Source organism: Haemaphysalis longicornis, unplaced genomic scaffold (genome assembly GCF_048455015.1).
Source record: "Haemaphysalis longicornis isolate Haplotype H1 unplaced genomic scaffold, Haemaphysalis longicornis Haplotype H1 scaffold_2, whole genome shotgun sequence".
NCBI classification, from domain to species: Eukaryota; Metazoa; Arthropoda; class Arachnida; order Ixodida; family Ixodidae; genus Haemaphysalis; species Haemaphysalis longicornis.
In genome coordinates this window covers 147,050,937-147,077,525 of record NW_027526295.1, presented here as the reverse complement: position 1 = coordinate 147,077,525, position 26,589 = coordinate 147,050,937, and the positions used below count along the sequence as shown (strand labels likewise).

Below are 26,589 nucleotides of genomic sequence, written 5' to 3'. Positions count from 1 at the left end.
CTTCTTTTATCCTGATATGGGTACCTGCTGGCCACGCCAGCATGGACGGCAACGCAAGAACAAACGCGCTTTCCCCTAAATATATCCCCGGGTCCGTCTATGCGTGCTCTGGGCCAACCTCATACCATCCCCCCTTCCATTCCCTTCCCTCTAAAAAAAAAAAAGCGCGCCGCTAACAATTGGGTCAGTGAGAGATTATCAATCGCCGGCCGAGAACTTCGATTTTACGCCGCTAGGACAACAATCTGGCGCTACTGTCGTTACGCAAACTCCAGGTTCGGGTCTAGATAGAGTGCATAGCACGGCTGGCACGGTGTACGAGGCACGCACGAGAAACGCCCGCGTTGCGGATTTCCAAACCAGGAGCAGAGCGTGCGCTTGGGGCCGAGGCTCAAGTTCGCGAGAAAGACAGATGAGATTTCCCACGCATTCTTCAAGACACACCAACTGATAATCTTTTCGTTCGCCTTTTTCTTTTCCATTCATCGCTGCCACTAGCAAGGGCCCATGGCGACCTATAAAAGAACGGCAGCCGCGGGCGAATGCGAGATGAGTCCAGCCTGTCCCTCGACAAGGCGCGCATTACAGCGGAGGCTGCAGGCGATCGCGCGGAGCGGCGCCATTGATGCCAGCCATAAGAGACGCGCAGCCCAGCTTTGTCGGCGCTGCGAATATCATGCTCCAGATATGCGGCGAACCACTTTCCCTAGAAGTCGGGGACACGACACGATGAAACGCGAGCGCGCGCATACCACTGCAGGCGGCACTGAGACCATGCGGGATATCGCGTGAGCGGATGCCAGGTTCGAATGTGGTGCAGCCGGTTTCATTTTGCCGTGCTTCCTTCCCTTTGGCTTCGGGACAGCTGCGAGGCCGAAAGAGATTGTCGAAGTACAGTACCGTGTCTGAAGGGCTAGAAGTAGAAACAACTAAGGCCAACTACGTCAAAAGTGGTTCACGTCGTTGCTAACTAAGCAGCAACACCAGGAAAGATAAATTCACTACAAAATCTTCGGCACATATATTCACAAAAAATGCGAGCGAGTGAGTGAGCGCTAAGAGAGTGAGCGCGTGCGTGTAGCGTCCCTAAAAGAGATCTCCATAATCGCACGCAGCCGAATTCGCTTCCGGCGAAGGGGTTCTTGCCGAAGATGTCGGTTGGCCGACTCACTCCCCAAGCCGCATTTCCACGCGCATGTTAATCAACTGAACTGCAAAAGTGAATCCGTCTGTAGTGCGAAAAAGAGTGGCGGAATGCAAGTGATTTTGAGTGTGTGATGCACGCAACGATGTTTTTATAGCGTTGCGTGTGGGTTATTCTTAAAAGTTCAATAGCTGTTCAATTGACCAGCCAGATCAGACGCTTTCCGTCGCGGTGTTCCGTATGTTATTAAGGCGAAAGCTATACGTGTCTTATTAAACGCAAAAAGTGACCGCAGTCGTACAGTCGTAGTCGTCGTCGCCTTCGTCGACGACAGCACGAATGTTACCAAAATGTTCGCCGCTGTAAACAAAAAATAAAATGGGTTCGTGTGGGATTTGAATCGGGTCGTCAGCGCAGCAGCCAAGCGCTCTAAGTACAGCGCTAGCCTTGCTTTTCTTAACTTATTTCCAGTTTTCAACGCACATGTGCAACATAAAAATTACCACACATGTGGTAATTTGGCTGCATGTGGTACGACACGCACTGACATAAATCTACCAGCCGCCCCTTCGGCTCGGCTTTGTCGTTTGATCATCACTAGAGTAGTTAACGGCTCTACAAAACCCAACCAATCTAGGACTGGCTGCTGGACCCTGACCCTCAACGAAGTGCGTGACACTCTCCCGAAGAAACTGCCGGGCCGGTCGGGCATCCACGCCGCCATGGAGCCACGCCATGCGCGCCCGCCATATGCTGTGAAGGTCCAGGAGCATTATTAAATTGTTGGGGACTCCTTCGTGATTGTCTGTGGGTAAATAACGTATACCATACGGGTTAAGTGGGAAGCATTTGTGTAAAGTTCGCTGCATAATATCCCAAAAGTGAACCGCCATCCAACAGTGTATGAAAACGTGTTCTATGTTACCTGGTCGTTTACAAATTTTGCAGTCAGTGCCCCAAGGTGTACTTAACTCCTTTTCTTGTAACTAAGTTTGCACAGTAAGTGTCCCCGAATGAAGTTTCAAGAATAATGACTTCACCCCCGGTTGTATTCATACGCCTGTACAACCGGGTGAATATCCTGCCGGCCTCCACTGTACACTTCTCTGTATCGCGGCATCGGCAACAGACTGTAGCAGGCATCTTTATATAACTTTCTACATGACACTGTACTCAAATAGTCCACCGAAAAGCGAGTTGACAGAAACTTGACTGCCATGAAAACTTATTTAGAATAACTCAAAATCCTTCCCTGCATGTGCAAACTGGATACAACAAATTCCGGCAGCTCTTGAGACAGCCGCACTTGGCAAACTGTTCGCAAAAAAGGATTGCTTGTATCCCGAAGAAACAGGAACCTGTTTGCCAACTGGCGCACAAACAGGCGGGCCAATCCAAGACCGCTTTTCTTGGCGCGTCGAAAAAGGTAATCTCTACAGCGCCGTTCCCAAGTAGACGACCAGATAAAGACAGCAAATGCTCGATGTATTTTTCGTGCATTCACACGCCAGCAATGCAACACTTGTATCACGTACCACAGCCTGGCAATAAAAAATAAATTACCCACGGTCGCTTTAGCAAACATTCAGAGAATAAACCATTTCCACTTTCCTGCCCTGTCGCGCACGTCCTGCGTTCGGGCACGCCAATGCAGTTCGCTCTGCTGGTAGCACTCCTGCAGCGTCCTATAGATACTTAACGGGGCTGGTTTCCCAGCTCACGTTGGCAAAAGATTTAGGTGTCAAAGACCAGTTTTCATGCCAGAAACCCAAACACTTCCCCCACTTTGCTCCACTACCTGTGATTGACCCAAAATGTTTAACAGCTAGCGTCCACCGCGTTTGTAACACTCGCCTTTGTTGTACAGAAACAGCAATGTCGTCTGCGTAGGCCAGAAATGTTACCTCTGCCTCGCATAGCTGAAACCCGCGAATGTGTTCATTTTCAATTATATTCAAGCAGAGCGTCTCAATATACAGACAGAAAAGAAGTGAGCTTAGAGGGCAGCCCTGGCACGCCGACCGTTCCGCATTAATGGGGCCCCGGGCGTCTGTTAACAATTATTCTCGTGGTGCACTTCCGGTACGCCAGAGCCACCCCTTCCTTGATGACTGTTCCTACGTTCACATAATCTAAAATCAGCAGCAACTGATGGGACACAAAATCATAAGGTTTCTCCAGGTCAAGCTAGAGGGCAGCCATGCGAGCTTGCGCAGCGTCGCAACACTCCCGCACACACCTTAGCTTGTGTGTGCTGGAAAAAAATCGAACGTCCTTTTATGGCACACGCCTGGGCTGGTTGATGACAGATTGGATTCTTTGTGCAGGCACCTTCGTGAAAATCTTGTAATTGACATTTCTCAAGGATGTGGAACGATATGATGTAACACGTTTAAGTTTGTCCGTGTTCTCTGTTTTAGGAATCAGCCTCGTGGGCGCTTCTCCGTAAGTGGGTCGCAATGCATTTAGTTCGAACGCCTGATTGATTGATTGTAGGGTTTAACGCGCCGACGCAACTCAGGCGATGAGGCGCGCCGTAGTGGAGGGCTCCGGATTAATTTTGACCACCTGGGGATCTTTAACGTGCGCCGAAATCTCGTACACACGGGCGTTTTTGCTTTTCGCCTCCATCAGAAAAGCGGCCGCCGCGGCCGGGAATCGAACCCGCGACCTCGTGCTCAGCAGCGCAACGCCTTAGCCACTGAGCCACCGCGGCGGGTAGTTCGAACGCCTGGTTAAATAGTACTGCCAAGAGTGGCGATAGATTGTTTTTGAAGATTCTGTAAAAGGCCGCATTTAACCCGTATGGACCCAGTGCCTTTCCGTTGTTTAAACTATCTATCGCACATTCAACTTCTGCAACTGCAATCGGCTGATTTACGCTTTGTTCGTACTCCTCATCAATTAAATTTCTTCGTACTCTTCATCAATACTTGGAACTGCACTGATGAACTCAAAGGCCTCCAAATCAATACCGCGGAAGGCAAACAATCCTTTATAGTAGTTATGAAAAGCCCGCTCAATCTCTTGCTTATCGCCCGTCGTCCTACCCACTATCTCCTTTATACGAGTACGTCGAGCGTTCGCCCGTTCTATCCCCAGCGCACGCTTAGTGGGCGCCTCTCCGGCGGCTAATCGGTCCACTCGCTCTCACGGAGCACCTTGGAACATGGAACAAGAATAAGCCAGACGCGTTCGCCGTGACTGGAGCACGAAGCAGCACATGAGAGCTTGAACTGTCGGGAAGCTTGAGCGTAAAGTGCGGTCACTCCGTTTGTCGGAGTAATTAGTTCGCGCCAAAAGGCAGATGAAAAGAAGAGACGCAAATACCACGTAGCAATAAAAAATATTTGGTAATCACTAGGCTTTCGCCTCAAACCACTTAAGCAGACGTATGTGCCCGAGGAATTTTCACTGAAAGAGCGCGATGTTCCGTAGCATTATCTGCACATCGTCCCCAGCCATGCGTGGGAATGATGTGACCACGTGAACACATCAGCAGCGGATACAACGCTCCCCCCCATCGGAGCACGTTTGAAATTTCCGCTTTGAAATTACCGTCACACAAACGTTGCAAGCCACCCTCTCCCGCCCCACTTGGCCATGCTCCAAGGAATTACGCAGTCTCCCGTCCAAGAGGCTATTCTGGATCCACCCGTAGAACAACCTCGTTTTGTTTAGCTTGGAATATCTAAACGACGACTGCGAAGCGGGGACTTGTGGTCGAAAGCTTCCGTGCGTAATTCATGTTTTGTGATTACTAAGGTAATTCGGATAACAACTTGATAAGTATATTTAAAGTACGGCTCAAGACAGGTGGGCACATGGATGCGGAACAGGTTTTTTTCTAAAGCAATAACAGACGTGCTTACTTATCTTTTTTACGGCGACAGCGTTGATACCAGCTGTTGGCCATGTTTCGACATGCGTCCCACCCTCGGTATTGTTCTAGGCATACCGATGCTGTCACACTTCAATTCGAGGGAGGGCCGGGGGCAGCTGTATGCGCTGACAACGGAAGGATCGAACGTGCTTGGGTTCCGTGTTCAATAGAACACGTGGTGGCGTCTCGACGGCAGGTGGTGACCAGACAGTCAATAAGAGCCAGTAGACGTGTTGAATACGCTTGGAAGGCACGTCCCGTCTAGTGACCGTAGAATTAAACGTCTGCTGGTAACCCCCGTCTGCAGCCTGATGTTCTGGAGTCGCTGTGGAAATCATAGTGCACTTAACTTTTTTTAACAGAAAAGTTGTTAGGGAAATCACAACTTTTCGTGTCCACAGTTACAAATACCAAGAAATTTCCGAGCGCGCGCACGTGAGCGCAGGCCTTGCGGCGACCGCCAGGCAGTTAATGAAGCAACGAAATGCCTAGCGCTGTTGCGTGTATGCCTCGCGACGACCTCCCAGCGTCCCCTGCGCACGTTTTTCAAGCCAATCATACCAATTTTAGAGGGATTGGCGAAGACTGGCAAAAAAAAAAAAGAAAACTCCAGCGTTCGCAGTAATCATGGCGACAGTTGCTCGGAACGAGAAAGCCTCCATTGTCCGCCGTAATCATGGCAACACTTGCTCGGAACGACAAATACACGTCATAGCGTACGCCTCTCCGAGGTGATGTCCGATGATTATCACCTCCAACAAATTAAAGCTCACACTTATAGCAACAATAATGGGATAAAGGTCGTTGCAGCAGCGAAGAAGAAGCAAACGGGCTGCAATCGTGAACTTAAACCTTCGAGATGGTCGCGAAGGTTGCGTACAGCTTCGCTACCTTCAAGTCTTACGCGTTATAGTGTAAGCTTCCTTCATTTTGTGTGTGTGTGTGTGTGTGTTAAGTGGTCACAATTTCTGAGCTCGACAACCGCGTCAGTAAATTGCGCAAACGGAAGCTGTGAACAGGAGTGCGATGAAGCACTTCCCACTCAGCGAGGGTAAAAACCAACAAGAAGTGCTTTGTGAATGTGTTTTTTGCTTTGCTGTTCCACTCGCCCGCAAGGTGTTCCAGTCTTTAAAAAGGTGTTTTTGAAACTTGCGGTCGGTTTTCATTTTACTTCCCATTTTTCTTTTTTTATATAGGTATATATACAAACGCCTTTAAATACAGCGCGATTGATTTTATGTTGCTTCCTTTTTTTTTTTGCACTTTGTGCTGTGCTGTGTGCCTCTTGAATAATTGTTGTATTACTCGAGGAGGAGGGAGCACCGTCAAGCTAACCAAATTAGCTTTCTTTCCCTCTCATTCTGAATGGAAATAAAGGCATTAATAAAATCGGCACGCTTTTCTTTTCGGTTTCTGGGAAGACGACGTATACGAAACCTTTGTGCGCTCTATAAGAAGCGGGCCGAAGGCGTCTTTCCTTGTTGCCGTGTTTTCAACACAGTGTCGGACCGGAATTTTTAAATGCAGAGCATTTCTTTAACTCACATATAGCGTCCGCCGTCCGTCCGCAACAGCTCAGCGCGCAGGTGCGCCCTCTTCCCCACTCCTCCTCTCCCGCATCACGCTACCCTCGTCGCTCTCAACAACAGGTCCGCACCCCTCCCCCTACACTATATAAAACAAAATAATAGTTATCAGCGCCTCGTTTCGAACCCACGACCATGTGGGCGGAACGCGAGGTAGATGGTGCTCTTCCCACTGCGCCACAAATGCGACACAGAATCAAAGGGTACGAACGCGCCTTATATCCTTGACTCATTCAAACTACGTCAAGAAGCTGCTGATACACGGCAGCAGTTGCATCGATCTCGTCTTCACCAGTTGCTGCAACGCACGACCACTGCTTAAAGACCCCCTTAACAGTACACTTTAGCGACCACGAAGCCGTCGTTCTCAGCGTCCAATACAACGACAACAGCAACAAATAAATAAATAACGACTTACAACAACCTACTCCTCGCCTTCACTTCTTGCGTCACAAAAAAAAAGAAAAACCCATCTCTCCACGAGGGGGGACTCGAGTCGCAAAATCACGAAAGTAATAATTAATATATGAAAGAAATAATAATAATTAATAGTAATAAGCAATAATAGGTAACACATTCACTACCACCCCACCACCACCCCCCAAACACTAACGTTAACGCAATACACCCACCCCATACGCGACGCATTTACTCGAGTCCCCCCTCGTGGGGAGATGGGCCCAATTTTTTCGGGTTCGGTTCGGGTTCACGTTCAAGCCCTTCTGGTTCGGTTCCAGGTTCAGTTCCCGAACACCGTTCCGTTCCAGTTCGACCTGGATCAAACTGGTTCAAACGGGTTCAAACGGGTTCTTAGAAAAAGTAGTGTTTTTTATGTTTCAGTTTTCTAGTGCAGCGTTTTCGTTTTAATTTTATGACATCGGTATAAAAACAAATTCATAATGTAGGTTTCTTTGAGCAAATGTTTTGACTGGGCCATTCCAATTCAAAATGTTTTCCTTAGGAGGTCAACCACAATAACACTAACTGAAGCGAAATAAAAGCAATGCCCTCAAAAAGGCCGCTTCTGAGTTGGCCAGAATGAAATAAACAAAAGAAAGAAAGAAGAAATCGCGACCGAGCTTGTGCCTTATCTGCCACACGCGCCCCGCGAAACTTGCTGTTGCTGCTCCTTGCATGCAAACCATTATCACGACCGGCTTTATAGATAGCGACCTCCCCATCGTCGCCGGAGGTAATGGGAGCCGGCGTGCCAAAATCCTGCCGTGTAGGGACTGCGCGTTCCGTCAGATGGGGCTAATTTTAATGCCCAAACTAGCAGCTTTGCTCTGCTAGCAGTGCGGCCGGCGACTCCTCGCATAAAAAGTAGCGGTCGTATCAATCAATGCCGATTGTAAAGATTACTACCTATAATACCAGCCAGCAACGAGAATTAATGGTTGGGTCAATGAACCGTTTCTTCTCTTTGCAAACGTCAACGTATGCAAGTAAACTACACTGCTACCATTTCCGCCTGCGCGAGTGTCATTGTTTATTTTCGAGCATTTTCGTTCATTTACGCATGCGGAAACTTTGTCGACTTTCCGTTTCCGTCGAGGAACTTTCTTTTGACGTGAAGCTCGTCTATGCACGTGCACGGGGAAGTCTCGGATTTGTATAAACACTCCAACACTCCATCCGTGCGTGGAAGCGCTTCATTTTGGCCGGAAAAATGTTTTTCCACGGAAGGGAGCGCTAATCGACGGCAACATTTTCAACGGATGCGGCGCTTTCACCATAACGCAGCGCCGCGTTTGTAGGAGCTCCGTCGGGGTAGTCCAACAAATGGCAAACTTGGGTATGGCAGCCGTCCCCGCTAAATGATTGCGGTGGGAACCATAGTTATCTTCGGGATATCTTTTTGAGCCACTGTCATCGTACCGAAGCGATCGGAACCTTTACTTTTGGCTAGGTTTGTCGCCGAGCCTCCTGACACGGCCGCTCGATGAAGGGCGCATTCGCACTCTCATACAGTGGCCGTGCTCCTGCTTAAATTAAGTAGACTACAAGTGACAACTTCGGTATCAGACTCGCTGCAGCCACTTTTTTCAAAAAATCACTATTCATGCTACTGCTACACTGCCTGCACATAAGCTGAAGGTCTACCAGGACTGCGCGGAAAAATTCCTGACGCACACAGCTTTTCTTTTTGTTATATACTCGGGCTATGTGTCGTAAGCCGCGCGCTGAGGGTTTCTTACCGTGTTTTTCTTTTGTCGCACTATATGAACCAGTGCGCGCAGATGCGTTTTTCGTTAATTTTGTCTGCTGAATTTTTGTCTGTTGAAACGCGCTGAATATTTTAAGGGGGTTTATTCTTTCGGGCGTGGAACGCGTGGAACGCCATGAAACACGTTAGCAAATGGTTATCAGCTGTACGTGGACCTTTTTTTTGCGGACGATATCCGAGTGGGTGCGCGCTCAGTGGACGCCGGCCGTGTGCGTGCTTACGCCAGCCTAGCCAAGTAATAATTTCGCGTCAAAAACACTTATTTGAGCACATCTTCGAGCCCACAGAAAGTGTGCACGTACCCAAGTGGGAATCGGCAAAGGCTGAGCACAACGAAGCGAGAAAACGACAAAGTAACGATGATGGCAGGCCGAGGAAACGCGTATAGAACGGATAAATGAGGATTAAAAGCAGCACCATCCGGTGGAGTGGCATCGGAAAGAACTAAAAAAAAAAAACAAGCAAGCAATAACCAATTCGGCACGCAGAATCGGCGCGCATGGGCAGGTCGCTGCTTTACGATGCGCGCGGTAGCGGCGTCGCGTGGTACTTCTTTTATATTGCGCGGGTTTTCTTTATCAGTCAGAATAAATGAGAACGCAATTAGTTCGTCGCTGAAAATACCGCCCCTTGAGGGCAAATAACGGGTCTCATTGACATTTTATTGATTAGGACAGTAATGCTCCGGTTAGATAATTAAAATTAGTTAAGTCTTATTAGTCTCATTAATGAAAAAATTGCTGTCCGCTTTTCCACAGTACAGAAAACATTATGCCCTATGTTTTCTTCGAGTAACGCCATTGCCCTCTTTTTTTAAGTCTTGGTCCATGATAGCTAGCTGGGACACCTTGTATATCTTTTTTTAAGTCTTGGTGCATGATAGCTAGCTGGGACACCTTGTATAGCTATCGCATTTACGTAGCCCGAACGTCAGTGCCCGAACAATTTCACTCTTGTAAAGGAAACTTCCTTCTAAAGACACGTAGCTTGTAGTTACTGCAAGAACTGTACACAGAAAACCTGCCTGCAGGAGACCCAACTACATTTCATCCGTCAAAGTTGAATATTGCAGGTTGAAAACAACGAAAAAACCAGAGCCAACTTTTACTAGAACCGAGGGCAAGAAAGAGGACACGCCACTGTGTCCTGCTTTTCTTGTCCTCTCTCCTCTGATTTTGCCCAAGTTCGAACTGCCTTCCACCGAAAAAGTGTACGAACTAGCGCGCAGGTTAGGGCCATCACTAGCGTATGTTACAAAAACTGGCAGGCACCTAAAAGTTGCGATTTATCGTACGCAGCCCGGAGAGTGCGTGCTACGCCAGTGTCCCTCGCGTACACGCACCTGGACGACCCAGGGGCCGATGTTGGGCTCGCACTCGTAGAAGCACAGGTCCTTGTGGAAGTACTCCCGGCAGCGGTCGGACATCCCCCGGCCCACCTGGTCCTTGCAGAAGTCGAGGGACATGCTGTACATGTCCTTGTGGTGGACATCGTGCGTCGTCTGCTCCGTGCAGCACGCCCGGTCCTTCCACGGCGTGCACTGCGATCGATGCGGGAGCGAGTTACGAGACAGCGCTGCACATCACGCGCGGTGTAACGGCCGGGGCCGACGCTTCAGAGAGGCGAGCTGAACGCAAACACTAAAACAAAAGGTGTCGGCTCGAACTGCTCCGAGCACAACAGAAACAACAGATCCCAACAGATGGCGCGTGCGAGCAGTGCGAACGCGGGAAAATTGAATTGAGAAAATTTCCCTTGCATTCCTTATGGGAGGAGCAAAAGGAGACAGGAGGGAGGAGAGGGTGTTACGTGGCAAGGGCGACAGAAGGCTCACTTGGCGACATTTGCCTCAAAACAGGCAGAAACGCGGCCATTCTTTGTTAGCACAGGATATGCTTCATCTGTGGCAGGGGAGGCCCATGACTACAAAGTGACCTGTATTCAATGGCGAGGCGCGCATGCATGCAGGCAACCATGTGAGTGCGCCGCGCCATGTCCGTGGCGCATCGGCCATATCTGTAGCTGTTTTCAGTGTTGCCAAGCGAAGAAATAGGCAGCTAAACTTTTCAACGAATACCACCAATAGATTCTACAAAATCCTTCGATCGTTTTCCTCACTGCAAATTTACAAAATTAGATAGATTAGAGTTAAAAGTAATCCAATCCCTTGGATAGGAGGCTGCTTATACAATCGCTTTCAGTATGTTACGCTAAATAACGTTGGCTCCGATTTGTTCGTGTGACCGTAACAAACTGAATTTCGGAGCATTTGCAGCCCAGATAACAGTCCCAATAGTATGAACATCTTAAAAGGGAAGAAAGCACGGCAGAAAAAAATTAAGAAGAAAAAAGGAACACGAAAATATATGTGACCCATTACAGAAGAGTTGAAAGTCGCGTCAGCCGGTAAATTTTGTAAGAATAAAAAAATTTTTGGTGGCTTTACTCGCCGCAGCTACACCTGGATGCGAAACGTATCGTTGTGGATGGCTCGGCAATTATTTTTGGCCACCCAGGGACCTTCGACGTGCAAAGAAATCTCAAAGCCCACTTGTAAGAATAAAGCACGCGAAGCAAAAAATAATTGCGGCACAGGAGAAGAGCGCACATACTCAGCCAGCTTCCGACTTTTTTGCCTCACCTGTTCTTTTGTCTGTGCCTGCCTGACACGAGGCGTTAATTTACCTCACTAATAGTCAGCGTCAGCGCTTGTGCATAACAAGAGCAAACGGAATAAAACGCCCGGTCTTCGCTAATGCTACATGCCTTAGAGAAGCACTGCAGCGTCATAATGGAGGGAACGAGGCAGCAGAAGCAACAACGTCAGAGCGTTCCGTTGTCAGATCTCTGAGACCGATGACGCCGGGTCCAAGCGCCCGTGCTCACGGACGTCAACGAAGCACTCCTGAGGCCATGACTAGCGTTTAAAAAAAATTAGGCATGCAAGATAACCGGTGATAGCGCGTGACCTGATAGCGCGGTCGTGGCGGCCATAAATGATGAAATGGTTGCTTCGGGTGATAAAAAAAAATTGCGGTAGATTGCTGGGCAATTTCATTGCGTGCACGTAATTTGTGCGCCGTTGGCGTTATTGAGAAAACCCTTTCCACCGCTCTAGGCGTGACCTTCGCTTCTGAGTACCTATACCAAACTAACGACAGCTCTGCTACATCGGTGCCGCGTAAAGTTTAGTTATTAAAGCGGCTGTCACCAAGAGATACACGATGAAAGCCATTATGTTTCTAAGCAATTAGCTAATGTTTTAGCTAAGCAATTAGCAGCAGCACCAATTCACCCATCCGAGGCCTCATTAATCAGTACATCGTCACAGCCGTCGTTCGTCGAACTCACGATACAGTTATCAACAGTCAAGCCACCAGCACATTCAAGTGTAGGGTGTAGGTGACGCATACCCAAGACAAAATATGCGACAAAGTCGCTCTTTTCTTTTTCTTTTTCGCAAAAAAAAAAAAAAAAAGATTAACTGCCGAAGAAAGATCTCGAAGGCGGCAAGGAATGCCGTGCAAAGAATAGAAACGGGGAAGGAATGCATCGACTAACTTTTTTTTTTCCTAGTCTCAAGAAGTGACACTTATTCAGACCACCGATCATGGTGCAGTTTTCGAGGCGCTGGGCGACAGCCGTTAAGAAGTTTGCCCAACGCTTTGGGTAGTACTTTGCAGCGGCCCTCTCTCCAGGGCAAGAGACCTAGAGGACCTATCCAGCTCAAGGACGTTTCCAGCAAAACCCAAACCCAAAGGGGACATGCTGAGGTCCGCACAAACTTTCCCACATTTATAATTGCTGATATCCCTGCAATTCAGCACATCTGAATTACGGTTGCGCGAGAGGTGACATCTCAGTTTGTGGGCATGTGCCTCACGCTGCGAGTCGAGTGGTGTGATTGCACTGGGCAGCGTCACCGAGATAAGAACTCTCGCCCCTTACCCGTGGCTTGACTCTTCCGTTTTCTTTGGCGTTTAGCCTCATATCAGCAGGATGAGCTCCTCTTTAGTGCGACATGATTCTGGCGAAAGTGCGTTGTAAACTCGATCCTAAAGAGGACGGAATCTAGCGATAACAAACCTTGTTTTGGCAAAGCCCGTGCTCGGACAGGACTTACGCGGTATGCAGCAGCACTGTATTACAGAATAGACAAATTTGTGGCGCCCGGGCTGCCCTAGGCTCTCCTTTCTTCATTTGCATCCATCCCCATCCCAGGGCAAGAAACACGGCAGCGCACCCATTATGAACGCCGCCCCCACTCCGACGAGGTGCCACCAAAACGACCATCCCCTCCGGGGAATCTGTCCACTGCACTAAGCCCCCCACCCCCTTTACCCCCGTCCACGATAGCATTAAACTTTGGGTGGTTGACAATGACAGTGTGGAGGAGCTTTACCCCAGTACTGCGGGGGGCTATACTCGATAACCAGACTTGTTAAGAACGCCAACAGCTCATGTACGGTCATAGGCGTGCGCACAGAGGGGGCAGGGGGGGCGGCCGCCCCCCCTAATCATCTGAAGGGGGCGCCAAATTTGCCCCATGCCTTGCCGATGTAACACATGAAAGCAAAATTTCTGCTCAGAAATATTTTGTGTGCGTTGCAATTCCATCACATTGAAATAAAAATTTTATAACCATCCCTCTTTGCACTGCGTTCGCACCGCAAGGCCTTCAGTGAGAAGAGGTCGGGAGTTGCTCTGGGGGGGGGGGGGGGGGGGGGGGGGGCGCAGCGGTAAGACTTTGCCCCCCCCCCCCCCCCAAATTGAGAACTCTGCGCACGCCTATGTGTACGGTATCATTCCCCACGGATGCCAACGGTCGCGCGTTTTGAAAGGAGATTGCTATGAACGCGTGATATCGTCTGCCTTTTCTCACGCAGTTTGTTTGTCGTCGCTGCAGTAGTTTATAAGCATATTAAGTCCAAAAAGTCACGGGAACGACTCGTGCGATGTTCAAAATATTCCCAGCAACGCCCTACTTGCGCCGCGCGGAGTAACATCCGGCTGCGGTGGTGAAGCACTGAGGCAACTTCAGTTCCTGTTCTTAAGTTGTGCCCGAGATGGCCAGGGGGGGAGGTATACATAGAGTGCGCCGTAACGTAACAGCTCGCGGAAGTCTTCGAATCGGAGCGCACGTGGTAGGCTAACACAATAATCAGTGCTTCAGAACAACACAGGATTGATGGGGGTAGCGAAAAAAAAAACGTAAAAGAGAAAAGTGGATGATCTCATTACAGAAGGCCACAGGCTCGCGCCGCCGGTGCGGCCTGATTGACCACATTCCTGGTCCCCAAGCAGCGAGCTTCTCAGCCCGCTCTCACTGCTCTCGGGAAGAAAAGAGAAGGCGTGGGTGGTGGGGGCATTCCCACAGGTGCTAAGCATATCCCGGGACGTAGGGCAGTTGTAAGTTGGAGGATGGAGGTGGTTTAGAGGGTGCGGGTCGTCGGCCACATCAGAGCATGTGGGAGGCTCAGTGACGGGTGGTGAGGACGGTAGTGTGGTCTCGCCTGGCGGTTATGACGGAGGATTTCAGTCAAGCGGAGGGGGCAAATGAGGTTGGGCGAGTCTCGCTTCCCCTCTGGGAACACCCGAGTGCGAGATCGCGGGCAGCGGCGTCAGTCGCCTCGTTCTCCCAAAGGGGCAGTCACCAGATGCCCATATCAGTTCTATCTAGGGGAGATGCTTGTTTGGTAGCAGAAGGTTTGATTTTGCTAATTTAATTTCACACTAACATTGCCTCACGTGCAAAATTTTTCACGTGCAGAATGACTTTCCTCCGTCACGGTAGAAAGAAGTACCGAACACCGAGGGGCGTAGATAGTTGTTCTATCTGCCTGTGTCGGCGAATCGCTCAATGGCGGGCTACTGTTCCGCGTCGCTCCATCTCGGTCAACTACAATACTAGGTCGGGCCTCTTGTGATAAACAGACACTTCCCGGACGGGACGGGCCAGTAGTTGCGCAATGCTTCCCGCGGAGGAGGAACGAGGAAGACATCTAGCTGGCACGAGCACCGGCTTGATAACTGGGCCTGGGCGTCGCGCACGATTCAGGTGCCGACGGCCAAACGCAGTTCCTCATTTCAGAAAGCAGGCACGGTGCAGTACTTGTGAATATTGTGCAAAGGAACAGCAGCAGCTTGGTGTGGGCGATTTGGTGGAACACACGGAAGAAACAATAGCGCCAAAGACGATACGAAGGAACACATATACAACAAATAGGCACTACCTATCAACTAAATTTTATTTGAAGACAGAGGATTTTAATAGATGCGGAAGGAATTGCATCGCAGTGGGGTCATGTCAATAAAAAGCGCACATAAAACAAGAAAAAAAATTGCCGCGTATCTGCTGCTTTCGTTGCAAATGTCGACGCAAGACGATAGCCGGCTGGCACCCCTACCAAGTAAATGCCTCCCTTCTCTTTCCCCTCACCTCGTATGATGTTCCTCTTCCTTCTCGTTCCTCCCAAGATAACACGCTATAGCGTCTTGCGCAAGCCAATTTAAATCTACTGCGTTTTACTGCCCCGGGCCGGGTGCCTCCAGCGCTGCCGTACGGCGGAGACACGCGTGAATCGATGCACCCGGCTGCTTACTCCAAGCGGAACGTGAAAACTATCTAGTGGAATACTTCGTTACTGTTGCCGTTTGATTTTTTGAAATGCCGCTAGGGAAGCCAGGGAAACCGCGGGCGACCGCTTTTGTACTTTTCTTGGCGTACCTCATTACAACAATCATCCGTCTATTTCTAATAAATAATACACTGCGAATATCACTTTTGTATTGACGTCTTGCATCAGATAGGCGTAATAGTTTGTTTTGGGTCAACAATGTTGACAAGTATGAACGATGCCACCGGACTTACACGTTTAGATTTGGCTGTGGGTATATAAACCTACTGTGCAGCATGTGTTCCACTCTGGCCGGGTGGCTGAATCGAGGGACAGACAGACAAACAAATAGACATACAGACAGGCCAAAATTTTCGCGGTCAAGTGGCCCAAGAAAGACTATCGTCTATATAAATCGAAAATATAGCTATACCCTTAATTTTCGTCCTGTCACCCCGTATGGGAAGCGTGACCGTGCGGGTGATCGTGTTCTTGATGTCTGGAACACCATATACCGAAATAGTGGCGTTCTCGAAAAGAACGAAGATGTGTGCGGTCGTGTATTCACTGAATAATTTTCAGCGACGATATGGTGTGGTGTATACATACGTCAACGCAGGGAACCATACTTTCCATCTTTGTAGCCACTTGAAAAGAAAAAAAAGATACAGCAAAAAAAACGCATGCCACTAATTGAAAGAGCAATGTCAAACCTTGACTCGGGGCAAGCCACTCAAAGCGTTGAAATAGCATCGCACTAAAACCTGTAAAGTTAAGTTGACGATATGTAAAGCTGGGTGTACACCGTTTGGCCTATTGCAGCGCGAAAGATATGGAGGCACAAATGGAATGGCATCGCACAATAACATAAAGTTGACTTTTACAGGTACGGTTCAATGTGCCATTTAGCCTATTCTAGCGCAAAAAAAATGAGGGCATATGCACACGACGTATTCACGATGAGTGCGTCCTTGTTGGTGTCTACGCCTTCGTCCTCCTTTTTATTTATTTATTTTTTTTCGGTGCAATATGCTAAACAGTACTAATTAACCGTTTGAAGCGGACGAGCTCGTCAAACGTTATCGCCTTCGCGTGGACGAGCAGATTTCTTTAAGCTGGGATAAGAAGGCAGTTCTTATAACCACACCTCCGCCAAAAGGGCGCCGTATAAGAGGTCAGCCCATCCCAAAGGCTAAAACGATACCAGGATTAGCCATATCCTCCGTATTGCTCGAAGGCTTGCAAAATGTGCGCAATCGCACGTTAACCTCGCATATGTCACTGTTACAGCCGCTACTACAATGGGCTCACTCTTTTCACTGGCGTGCCCTATTAAGGGTGCACAGGGGTGGCAGCGAACCGAAAGCTTGTAATGGGTAATCCAAGTTCGCAACTGCCTCCCTCAAAAAGTATCGAGAAGTGCGTGTGCGTGTACACACACACACACACGCACACACACACACATATTATATATATATATATATATATATATATATATATATATATATATATATATATATATATATATATATATATATATATATAGTGGGTTCGTCCCCCGCTATATATGGGTTCGGTGTGGGTTCGGTCTCCACTCTGGGCGCATGGTTTTCTTTCTCTCTTTCTTCTGTATGTTTAAAAAAAATGTTTACTTCATTAACCGTAGCAAAAAAAGAACAGAGCCTAACCACACCCCCATGCCTCCTTTGGCGTTGTAGACTGCTGACCTATCTTTCTGTGTGTATATATATATATATATATATATATATATACACGATAGAGAAGTCAAACTGAAAAACATAACAACATTTATTCTAACGTTTCGACCGGGGGCCGGTCTTTTTCAAAGATACAAATAGTGCAGATCAGTTGGGTTTAAATACATTTCAGTTGTGGGCGGGGCAAGAAAAACGTAGGCTCTACGCGACACAAAAAAGCCGCAGAACACAAAAGGTGGACAAAAAAAAAAGGGGGGGGGGTAGTGGGGGGGGGGTAGAGGGCTGTTGGAGTGCTGCCGGGGAACAGGGGGAAAGAGGCCTAATGAAGGCAGGCGAAGCTATAGGATAAGAGGAAGGCATTGCAAGGTACTGAAGTCACGACGGGAAAGCAAGAAGGTGAGAACTAAGGAGGGGCTCGTTTTAGCTCGTTTGTTGACCTGTTTCTGGCGGCAGGTGCCAGGTAGGGCAACCTGCAGGTTGTGAGAGTTTCAAAAATACAGAAAATATGCAAAGAACCAGAGGAAATTGACTGGTGAGGAGAAAAGGGGTAATTACCTCTGGGCTCCTACCCTTTTCTCCTCACCAGTCAATTTCCTCTGGTTCTTTGCATATTTTCTGTATTTTTGAAACTCTCACACCCTGCAGGTTGCCCTACCTGGCACCTGCCGCCAGAAACAGGTCAACAAACGAGCTAAAACGAGCCCCTCCTTAGTTCTCACCTTCTTGCTTTCCCGTCGTGACTTCAGTACCTTGCAATGCCTTCCTCTTATCCTATAGCTTCGCCTGCCTTCATTAGGCCCCTTTCCCCCTGTTCCCCGGCAGCACTCCAACAGCCCTCTACCCCCTCCCCCACTACCCCCCCCCCTTTTTTTTTTGTCCACCTTTTGTGTTCTGCGGCTTTTTTGTGTCGCGTAGAGCCTACGTTTTTCTTGCCCCGCCCACAACTGAAATGTATTTAAACCCAACTGATCTGCACTATTTGTATCTTTGAAAAAGACCGGCCCCCGGTCGAAACGTTAGAATAAATGTTGTTATGTTTTTCAGTTTGACTTCTCTATCGTACAGCTAACCTCATAGCCAGGAACCTTTTCTCTTAACTATATATATATATATATATATATATAGACAGGATCCTATCCCATGACCTCCGGTCGTGGGTTCGGATCCCACCCGGCGGGCATTTTTTCACCACTTTCTTTCTGACTCAAAAAATTCATCTGTTTTTATTACCCACCACAACCTCCCCTTTGCTTTTCGAGGTTTTCTTGACTGCCAACCGTTATTTTCTGTCGTATTTACCGATTTATATATATATATAATAAGGTATATAGTCGAGGCTCACGTCGATGGTTTAGGGGATTTATTTACAGGCGCGAGGTGAAGCAAGCGTAGATTCGAGCGTCCAGACGACGGCCGATATCACGCGGGAAAGCGTTTCCTGCGGTGCGGGGGTGCTTCTTCCGCTGACACCGGCTTGAGCGCATACCCTCACGGGTAGATTGGACAACTTTTCCATATGGATGATGCCTGCGCACGGCACATACCCTGATGGTCTCATGTGTCCATTATTCTCGCTACATTCGTCCCCGTCGAAAATCTACGCTCGCTTCACCTCTCACCCGCAAATAAATCCCCTAAACCATCTACGTGAGCCTCGACTATCTCCCTTACAATATATATATTCTCTCCACTCGAAGACGTCGGCCTCAGGCAACGGGCCTTCATTATCGTTGCCTCTGTATACTATAAACTGCGATGCATAGCACGTTCGGACGGGAAAGTGGGCGCGAACTGTGTTGTGCAATACAAGGAAGGTCAACCAGGAACACGTAAGACCTTGCGACCCACGGGCGGTGTTGACCGCAGTCTCGCCTTATCTCGCCGTACAAACGTTTGAAGTGGCGCGATTACCATGATCGCCAATACAGGCGCGCCTTTCGGCATTGTATTGCTGAAGTGGGCGCGCCTACAAATCAGTGGGATACCCTCGTCACCAGACCATCGAGCATGCTTACGCCAGCAACATAGATTAAGCCTTAAAAATTAGATATTCATGTTATTGTTTCAGACTTTGGGATATCGACGCGCCTAAGTTACATCAGGGCTTACGAGGAGCGCCGAAGTGGTAGGTTCCGGATTAATTGGATATATTGGATTGTATATTGGACCCAGCTTACTGCAACGGCTCATGCCACCACCGCCTCTCCCTTAAAAGGGACCACGAAGACTTAAAACACGGATCACTCGAGAGCAAATACTGCCTCGCGGGGAAAAAAAATTATATTATATATATATATATATATATATATATATATATATATATATATATATATATATATATATATATATATCATGCAAAATCATGTAACTTTACTCTGATGAAGGCAAGAAGTCCCGTTGCCGCTACGTAAGTAAACATTGTTTGTTATTGTTCTTGCTGTGTATCCGACTCTTTACTTATACTATATATATATATATATATATATATATTACGTCCATTTCCTCCACTTGAACCAGGTGGGCTACATGTATTGAGGAAAGGAGAGAAACTGACAGCTTGTTTCGCTGTCCTGGTGTTGTACTTCCTTGCGACTGTCCTTGTGTTGCACTTCCTTCGTCTTTGTTTAAGTTCGCGATGGTTTCATCCAAGAATGTATTTCCAACTAGCCCAGCTTGCAACCCTCCTGCTTGTTTACTGACTGCAAGGATTAGCTCCAGCTGGCGGGTCCATAAAGCTACTTTCTTGCCCTTCAATTGTGGCGACGGTACCGGGTAAGGCTTGCGCGACATGCTGATGCCTACAAGGAGAGAGGCTTATTGTGCACTCGCTGCGATAAATTTCAAAATAACGTTATTTTGCGTTGATCAGGCGTTTAACAAACGCTGTAAAAACGTGCGGGAAAACAGCACGGATTGGAGAGGAACACATCGAGTGCCGTGTGCACTGAGCGACCGCTCTTTACTACCACCCCAAGTACGTCACAGAACCCTTCGTCCACGCCATCTTTCGGTCTAAGGAGCGGAAATTCAAAATTCGCCCCTCTAAACACGGCAATGGCAACATTTTCCGTCGACCAAAATGGACCTATTTGCAGTAGCGTAGCTCTCTTGCGGCGGCCGCCCGAACCACACTTGGATTACAGAAGAACACGCCCCCTTTTTTCCAGCCTTCCCTGCGCAGTTGAAGAAGCCATCCCAGGCGCCAAGCATGGTTTTGGTGGCAGAGAAATTTTTCGATGGCACCCGTACCGCCTACCTGTCGGCCGCTTTCATGGCTCAGAAGACGGAGCAGCACTCAGCTGGCTCGGCGGTCGCATCTTGCTAATTCAATATGGCGTCGTTTTGTTTGCATTTTGCCCCCTAAAATGGCGGATCGGTCGCTGGGAGCGCCCGATCACGCATGCGGGACAGTGCTTGTCCGTTTTTTTGCGTTACACAAAGTTGTGGAGCACCGATACCAACTCGCCCAAACCCGAACTTTGCTACACCAGTTTTCCACCACGGCGCGCGTCTCAATGTCCATTCGGCGTGTACAGCTCTGAAACTCCCCGTTAACGCCAGAAGCCCCGGAGTCCACGCCCATCACCCGAGCACAGAGTTCTTCGGAGTTTACTGTATACGACAATCAGTTCTCTTTCACGCGCTCGTCATTTGGGGGCTAACATAGTTTCGGGATCAGCTGTACCTCAGCAAGATTTCCCCACTTCTATGTATACCTAAATCCCAAAGCTTGTGAGTGTTTCGGCTCCTATAATCGTAAGCTGGGACACCGGAGTTTCACCGCCAGAAACTAGAAGCTGAGGTATACTTTGTCTCAGTCCTATACATGCCAGTGCAATCGTTCCTACTTCGAGGGTAAGAGAGTGAATTGCTGGGCTAGTTGGTTCATATTGTTCAGAAAAGGAGAAAGCAGCGAGCAGAACGCAGGACGAGAAGGACGAGAAGAGTGTGTGTGTGTGCCTCCTCTTCTCGTCCCGCGTTCTGGTTGCTGGTTTCGCCTTTTCTACTCCGAGGTAGCCGAACAGTGCGGGCGCACATTTTTTTCGCGTTTGTTTAAAACAGTGGTTCGGGTTCGACAGCTGTTGACTAAAGCCTCGATTTGCGACTACGCGAACAATTCGCTCGTTTGAACAAGACTCGGCGAGCTGCTAACAAACACCCTTACGTATCTGCAGCATTAGATAAGGACAAGCGGCCGCTTATAATTGCTTGTTTTTTCTATTGTTACTGTAGCGAGGTACTTTGCACCGTGGAGGGTAACATTCATGTGGAGGGTGATATGATAACATATCGGTTGCCTGTCTTCATGTGGTGTCGGGAAAGCGAAGCAGAGGTGGCATGCATGGGGCGGATCCTGCGCTGTCTGACCCGCTTGTTTAAGCTCGAAAAATTGTGACGACAGCAAATAAAGAAAACAGATTGATATTCTCGTGTTTTGTCTGTTCTGTGTCCGTTCCAAAAGTGTCCGTTTTGAGCAAGCCCTGATAGGCTAAAAGCGAACACCCGGATGTGCGGCTTGTCGGAGCAGGCGATTTTCGTCGCCTTGTCGTTGGTTCGCTGACGAACAGTAAACACATAAAAGCTAGGTTTTTAAAATGGGTTTAGTCGCCTAAAATGTGTTTACAAGAACAGTTGCGCAAAAGCTCGCCTACAACTGGAAGTACGTCACAATAAAACGGGCGCGAAACGGACGTTTTCAAAACGGACAAACACGAGAATACCGCCCCAGTTTCCCGATTAACTTCACAGCCGCCCACCAAAAAGTGACTTCGATGACCGCACCCTGCCGCGTCACATCTCTGGTGTATAACGAGTATGGGGCGTCGGCCGCTCCAAGAGGAAGCAAACCCCGTCGGAATTGTGCTTACAATTCTGTGACGTCCTCGGCAACGTGACTGACATTTTGATGCTCTTTCTACGTTCCGCAGGCTGCTTGTCCCTAATGGACGAGCGACATGTAGTCGCACTGTGCCAAAGCAGCTCATGGGCAACACGTGGACGCAGTGTTGTACTATACCGTCGACAAGGTGACAGCCCTTGTTCAAACATTTTGAGTTTGTCTGCTGCTGGATATATTGCGTCCCCCACCCGTTTTTCCTATTATTATTGAGCGAGTACATAGTGCAGGAGATCGCTACTCGTACTCGTTGCAGTTGTGGCTACTGCTACCGAATGTGTACTTCTTAGAGGATTGAGTGAATTTATAAAGAATGAGGAATTCAGCAAAAATTGAATAGCATGTTTATTGCACTCGGAAAAAAATGCGGTTAGCTTCCCTACTTTCGATTTGACTTCCAACTGCCGTTTGCAAACAAGGACAGGTGCTTAAACCTGCTGAAAAAATTCCCGTCTGTGCGTCTATTCCTCAAATTTCACACAAAAGGAAACGGCTCCTGGCGTTGCAATCTTCTGAAGAGCGACATTCACCATTAACGTTTTAAAACCGCCTACGAGTACAAGACCGATAAAGCTGATGTTAGGTATACCACTTTCTATAAATCGGTGGTCGAAGAACTATGTCGAAGAAAAACGGAACGCTACCATCATAGTTTTTTGCACAGTGTAATGAATATTCGCAGACGCTTGGAAGGCGCAAGCGCTGGCTGCAAGCCCATGCGCCACAACCGTACAGTTTAGCAGTTCCACGATGACAAACTAAAACTTAGCTGATTCATAAGAATGCTTTTCCCAATAACAAACAGACCGATTTTATCGTAAACTTCGTACCAGTACAGCACGAATCATAAAGAAAACTTATGAAGTAGTGGTCATCCGCCTTTCTCGTGCCCAGCCATGGCGACATCACGGGGTATTGTTTGTGCGGCAGGCGGCCACTGCCACTAAAGATGACTGCGTGATTGTAATAGTGCGCCTATTCTGTTTGGTCGTATCACTTTAAGGACTTAACTCTGGTAATTCTGTTTTTAGTACGTGCCATATTGCGCTAAGGTTGTGTAGTGCGAATTTCATTGTTTCTTTTTATTTCATTATTTCGTACTTTTTTGCGCGGCAACAGCGTCTTTTGGGGCGGACTTGGGTCAGTTTTCATGGTATAGTTCTTTCAAATAAAAAAAGGTTGTATTTTGTCTTTAAGGTCCATTTAAGAAAGTATTTAAAGACAAAAAAAGCTATGATCACAACAAGCGCAATGCTACGCTTCATGTGTACGATTAGTGTTTATTAATACCGTAAAGTTACCCGCCGCGGTGGCTCAGTGGCTAAGGCGTTGTGCTGTTGAGCACGAGGACGTGGGTTCGATTCCCGGCCGCGGCGGCCGCTTTTCTGATGGAGGCGAAAAGCGAGAACGCCCGTCTGTTCGAGATTTCCGCGCACGTTAAAGATCCCCAGGTGGTCAAAATTAATCCGGAACCCTCCACTACGGCGCGCCTCAACGCCAGCGTTGCGTCGGCGCGTTAAACCGTACAATTTTACCGTAAAGTTCCGAGCGAACGCGCAACCCCGAAACATTGCCCAACCCCCCTTAGGGGTGAAATATTCAATTTACTGAAAGACCCCAAACATCGCCCACCCCCAAAATCGATGGCTTTCGCGCCGATGAGCGAACAAAATAGACGCGAATTAATTCATGTGTTGATGCGGTCACTTATTGGTGCTTCCCGCATTTTGATTGATTGATTTGTGGGGTTTAACGCTCCGACGCAACGCAGGCGATGAGGCGCGATTAATTTTGGCGATGAGGCGATTAATCTTGACCAATTGGGGATCTTTAATGAACGCCGAAATCTCGCACACACGGGCGTTTTTATTTTCGCCTCTATCAGAAAAGCGGCCGCCGCGGCCGGGAATCGAACCCGCGACCTCGTGCTCAGCCTTCCCGCATTTGAGCCGAAAGTTCGCCCATCTGGTATTTTTTCTTGACGTCTCCGCAGTTTTGGTAGGCGGTGCGGCCACGTTTTCCTGGTTTCTCGAACCTGACCCGAAAGCTCGCCCATCCCGTATTTTTCGCTTGATATCTCTGTACTCTGAGCGTTCTTTCGGAACTTTACGGTAGCTTGAAAAGTGTGGAATAAGGACTACCTCCTTACTGCAATAATAAAAGCAACATCGAAATCAGCGAATCTACATTGCGGAAGAAGCTTACAACTTACAACAATAAACGAGGGTCTTAAATTTTAATTCGTAAAGTGCTGAATCCTTTGAACTGAAATTTGGCGTGGAGGTTTCACTCTACAGTTGAGAAATTACAGACGTACCACTACCCTGTTTTTTTTTTTTTTAGCACTTGATAAACCAGTTTTCGCCCATGCAAAAGCTAGCCACAGATATATTTTTCCTCTGCCGATACATGCAAAAACCACAGCAAAGCTGAGCATACGCCCATAAAAAAAAAAGATTTCTCTTAAAATGCAAAAAAAAAAAAAAAAAAACTTGTGCAATACGACTGCTCGTATTTTCTCAGAAAAAACAGACCACAAAATGCGCCCTTACTGCAGAGTTTGGGGGCAATTAAGGCAGCAGTACCACCAAAATATTTTTTAAGGCGTTCATTTATTGTTAGACGCCGACATTACTGTACAGGTGGCCCGCGACGGCCGATTGTTTCCGTCGCGAATTTTGCTCACGACTGGCAACGGGCACACATCATAGGGATAATATACTGCACACATCGCATGCAGGTGCGCTCCATACCACGCGCTCCCAAGTTCGAAAGCCACGTGACGATCGACGCGTGGCGCGAGTAGAGAGCGGTTAATTTTCAGCAGGTACGAATTAACTTACGTGACCGTAAAGGCTGGACTCCGGACCGGGTTCCTTCTTGTGATTTCGAGCGTCCAAACAGGCAGACAGATCTTGGTTGATTGCCGAACAATGGTTCAAAAAAGCAACGAGCAGCACTCGAACGAAACTGCCGGCTTCCATCTCGGCGTCTGCAACGCTGGGGCCGCTTTAATTGCGAGCCCGAAACGGGTTTGGCCGCTACCCTTATGGCGAAAAAACAAAAAAGTAATCGGACGGGTCGGCGAACTTGCGACTGCCGTGCACGAGCATGCACTAACCTCGATACTGCCCCAAAAGTTGCTATAAAAAAGTATAAGCGTTCGAGTTATTACAGCGTGTTGCGGTGGCGTGAATCCTGCCACGGGGATGCGTCCCGAGTGCGCAACTCGCAGTTGAAAGGGGAAAATACAAGGCTGCTCGAAACGTCCGCTGCCGGTGTCTAGAGCGCCCTGCTGCACGCCTCTCTGCGCAATGACTCGGGTGAATTTCTACGCGCGGTCTTATCGTAGCTTGTAGATCAGACATCACGCGCCCTTCACCACATTCGCGCCCTTGACTGTGCGAACGACCAGTGCCGCAGAACACGTGGTTCCATCTCGTGTTGTCATGGAGGAAAGACAGGGGAGCCCCTGACGTCACTTTGTGTGAAGCCGCTTCCGCCCATGCTTCCGCCCCTCCTGCCATGTTTAGACACGGCCGCTGGATGAGAGGCGCCAGCGGCCGTGGTTTAGATGTCCACGGAGCCTAAGGACCTTTCTCATTCTTCCTGCTCCTCTCTCCTTCTCCGCCGCTACTTTTCACCATGGAGGAAAGAAAATGCTTACACCCCCTCCTCTCAGGGGAAGGCCAGTGTGTGTGTGTGTGTTGCTCCAACGGAACCTCGAGAGAAAGCTACAGTGACCGCTACAGTGAAGCTTGAACATTACTTAGTTGTACTACAACTTTTCCAATCCTACTTTCCATTCCCTACCCACAGGGCTTTATAGCCTCCTCCCTGAAATAAAGTCATTCATTTCACCGAACGAACTCGTGTTCGTTCGTCTTGTTCTGCGTCCGTTTTGTACTTCCAGTTGTAAGCGGGCTTCGGGTTGATTGTTGCGCAACTGTTCTTGTTAACACATTTTAAACGACTTGACCTATTTGTAATTATATTTTATGCGTTTATTGTTTCGCCAGCGAACCAACAACAAGGCGACGAAAAATCGTCTGCTCCCAATCGTCTGCTCCGAGAAGCCGCGGCTCATCATTGGCTCATAGCTCCGCCGTGCTTGCATGGCGTCACATCCTAGTGTTTACTTTTAGCCAATCAGGGCTTGCTCTAAACGGACACTTTTGAAACCATCCTTTATGGCTAAAAATGACGTGTTTCCGCCCCACTTTCTGCGATGCGCATTGCATATTAGCATAGAGTTAATACTACTGACTGATATTATGAAACATTAGGGCGTTGTACTGAGTATTCTTTCCTCCATGGCAAAAAAATACTGTGCCTTGATACGTGAAATTATTTTCTCTATATGATTCGTGTTTGTGTCACAAAACTATTTTCCTGCAAATTAATAGTAGCTGCGCGCTAGAAGATATTCATATATTGCTTGTATTTTGTTCGAACAATTATGTTGCGTTTGTCCTTTCAGTTTCGTTTTTTGCGAAAGCTTTGGCACTAAACATTAT

General features: G+C 48.2%; 1 protein-coding gene across 1 annotated transcript in view; it reads right to left on the bottom strand.

Annotated features, from left to right (window-relative positions):
- The window catches only part of LOC144169290 (folate receptor gamma-like), a 52,156-nt gene extending 26,664 nt beyond the window's left edge, over positions 1-25,492 (bottom strand). Inside the window, exons 1-2 of the mRNA XM_077698367.1 lie at positions 24,916-25,492; positions 10,183-10,380 (exon numbers count right to left, since the gene is read on the bottom strand). Coding sequence (XP_077554493.1) covers positions 10,183-10,380; positions 24,916-25,056 — 339 coding nt within the window. The 5' untranslated portion in view covers positions 25,057-25,492. The remainder of the gene's footprint in view (positions 1-10,182; positions 10,381-24,915) is intronic.
- Positions 25,493-26,589: the final 1,097 nt, after the last annotated feature.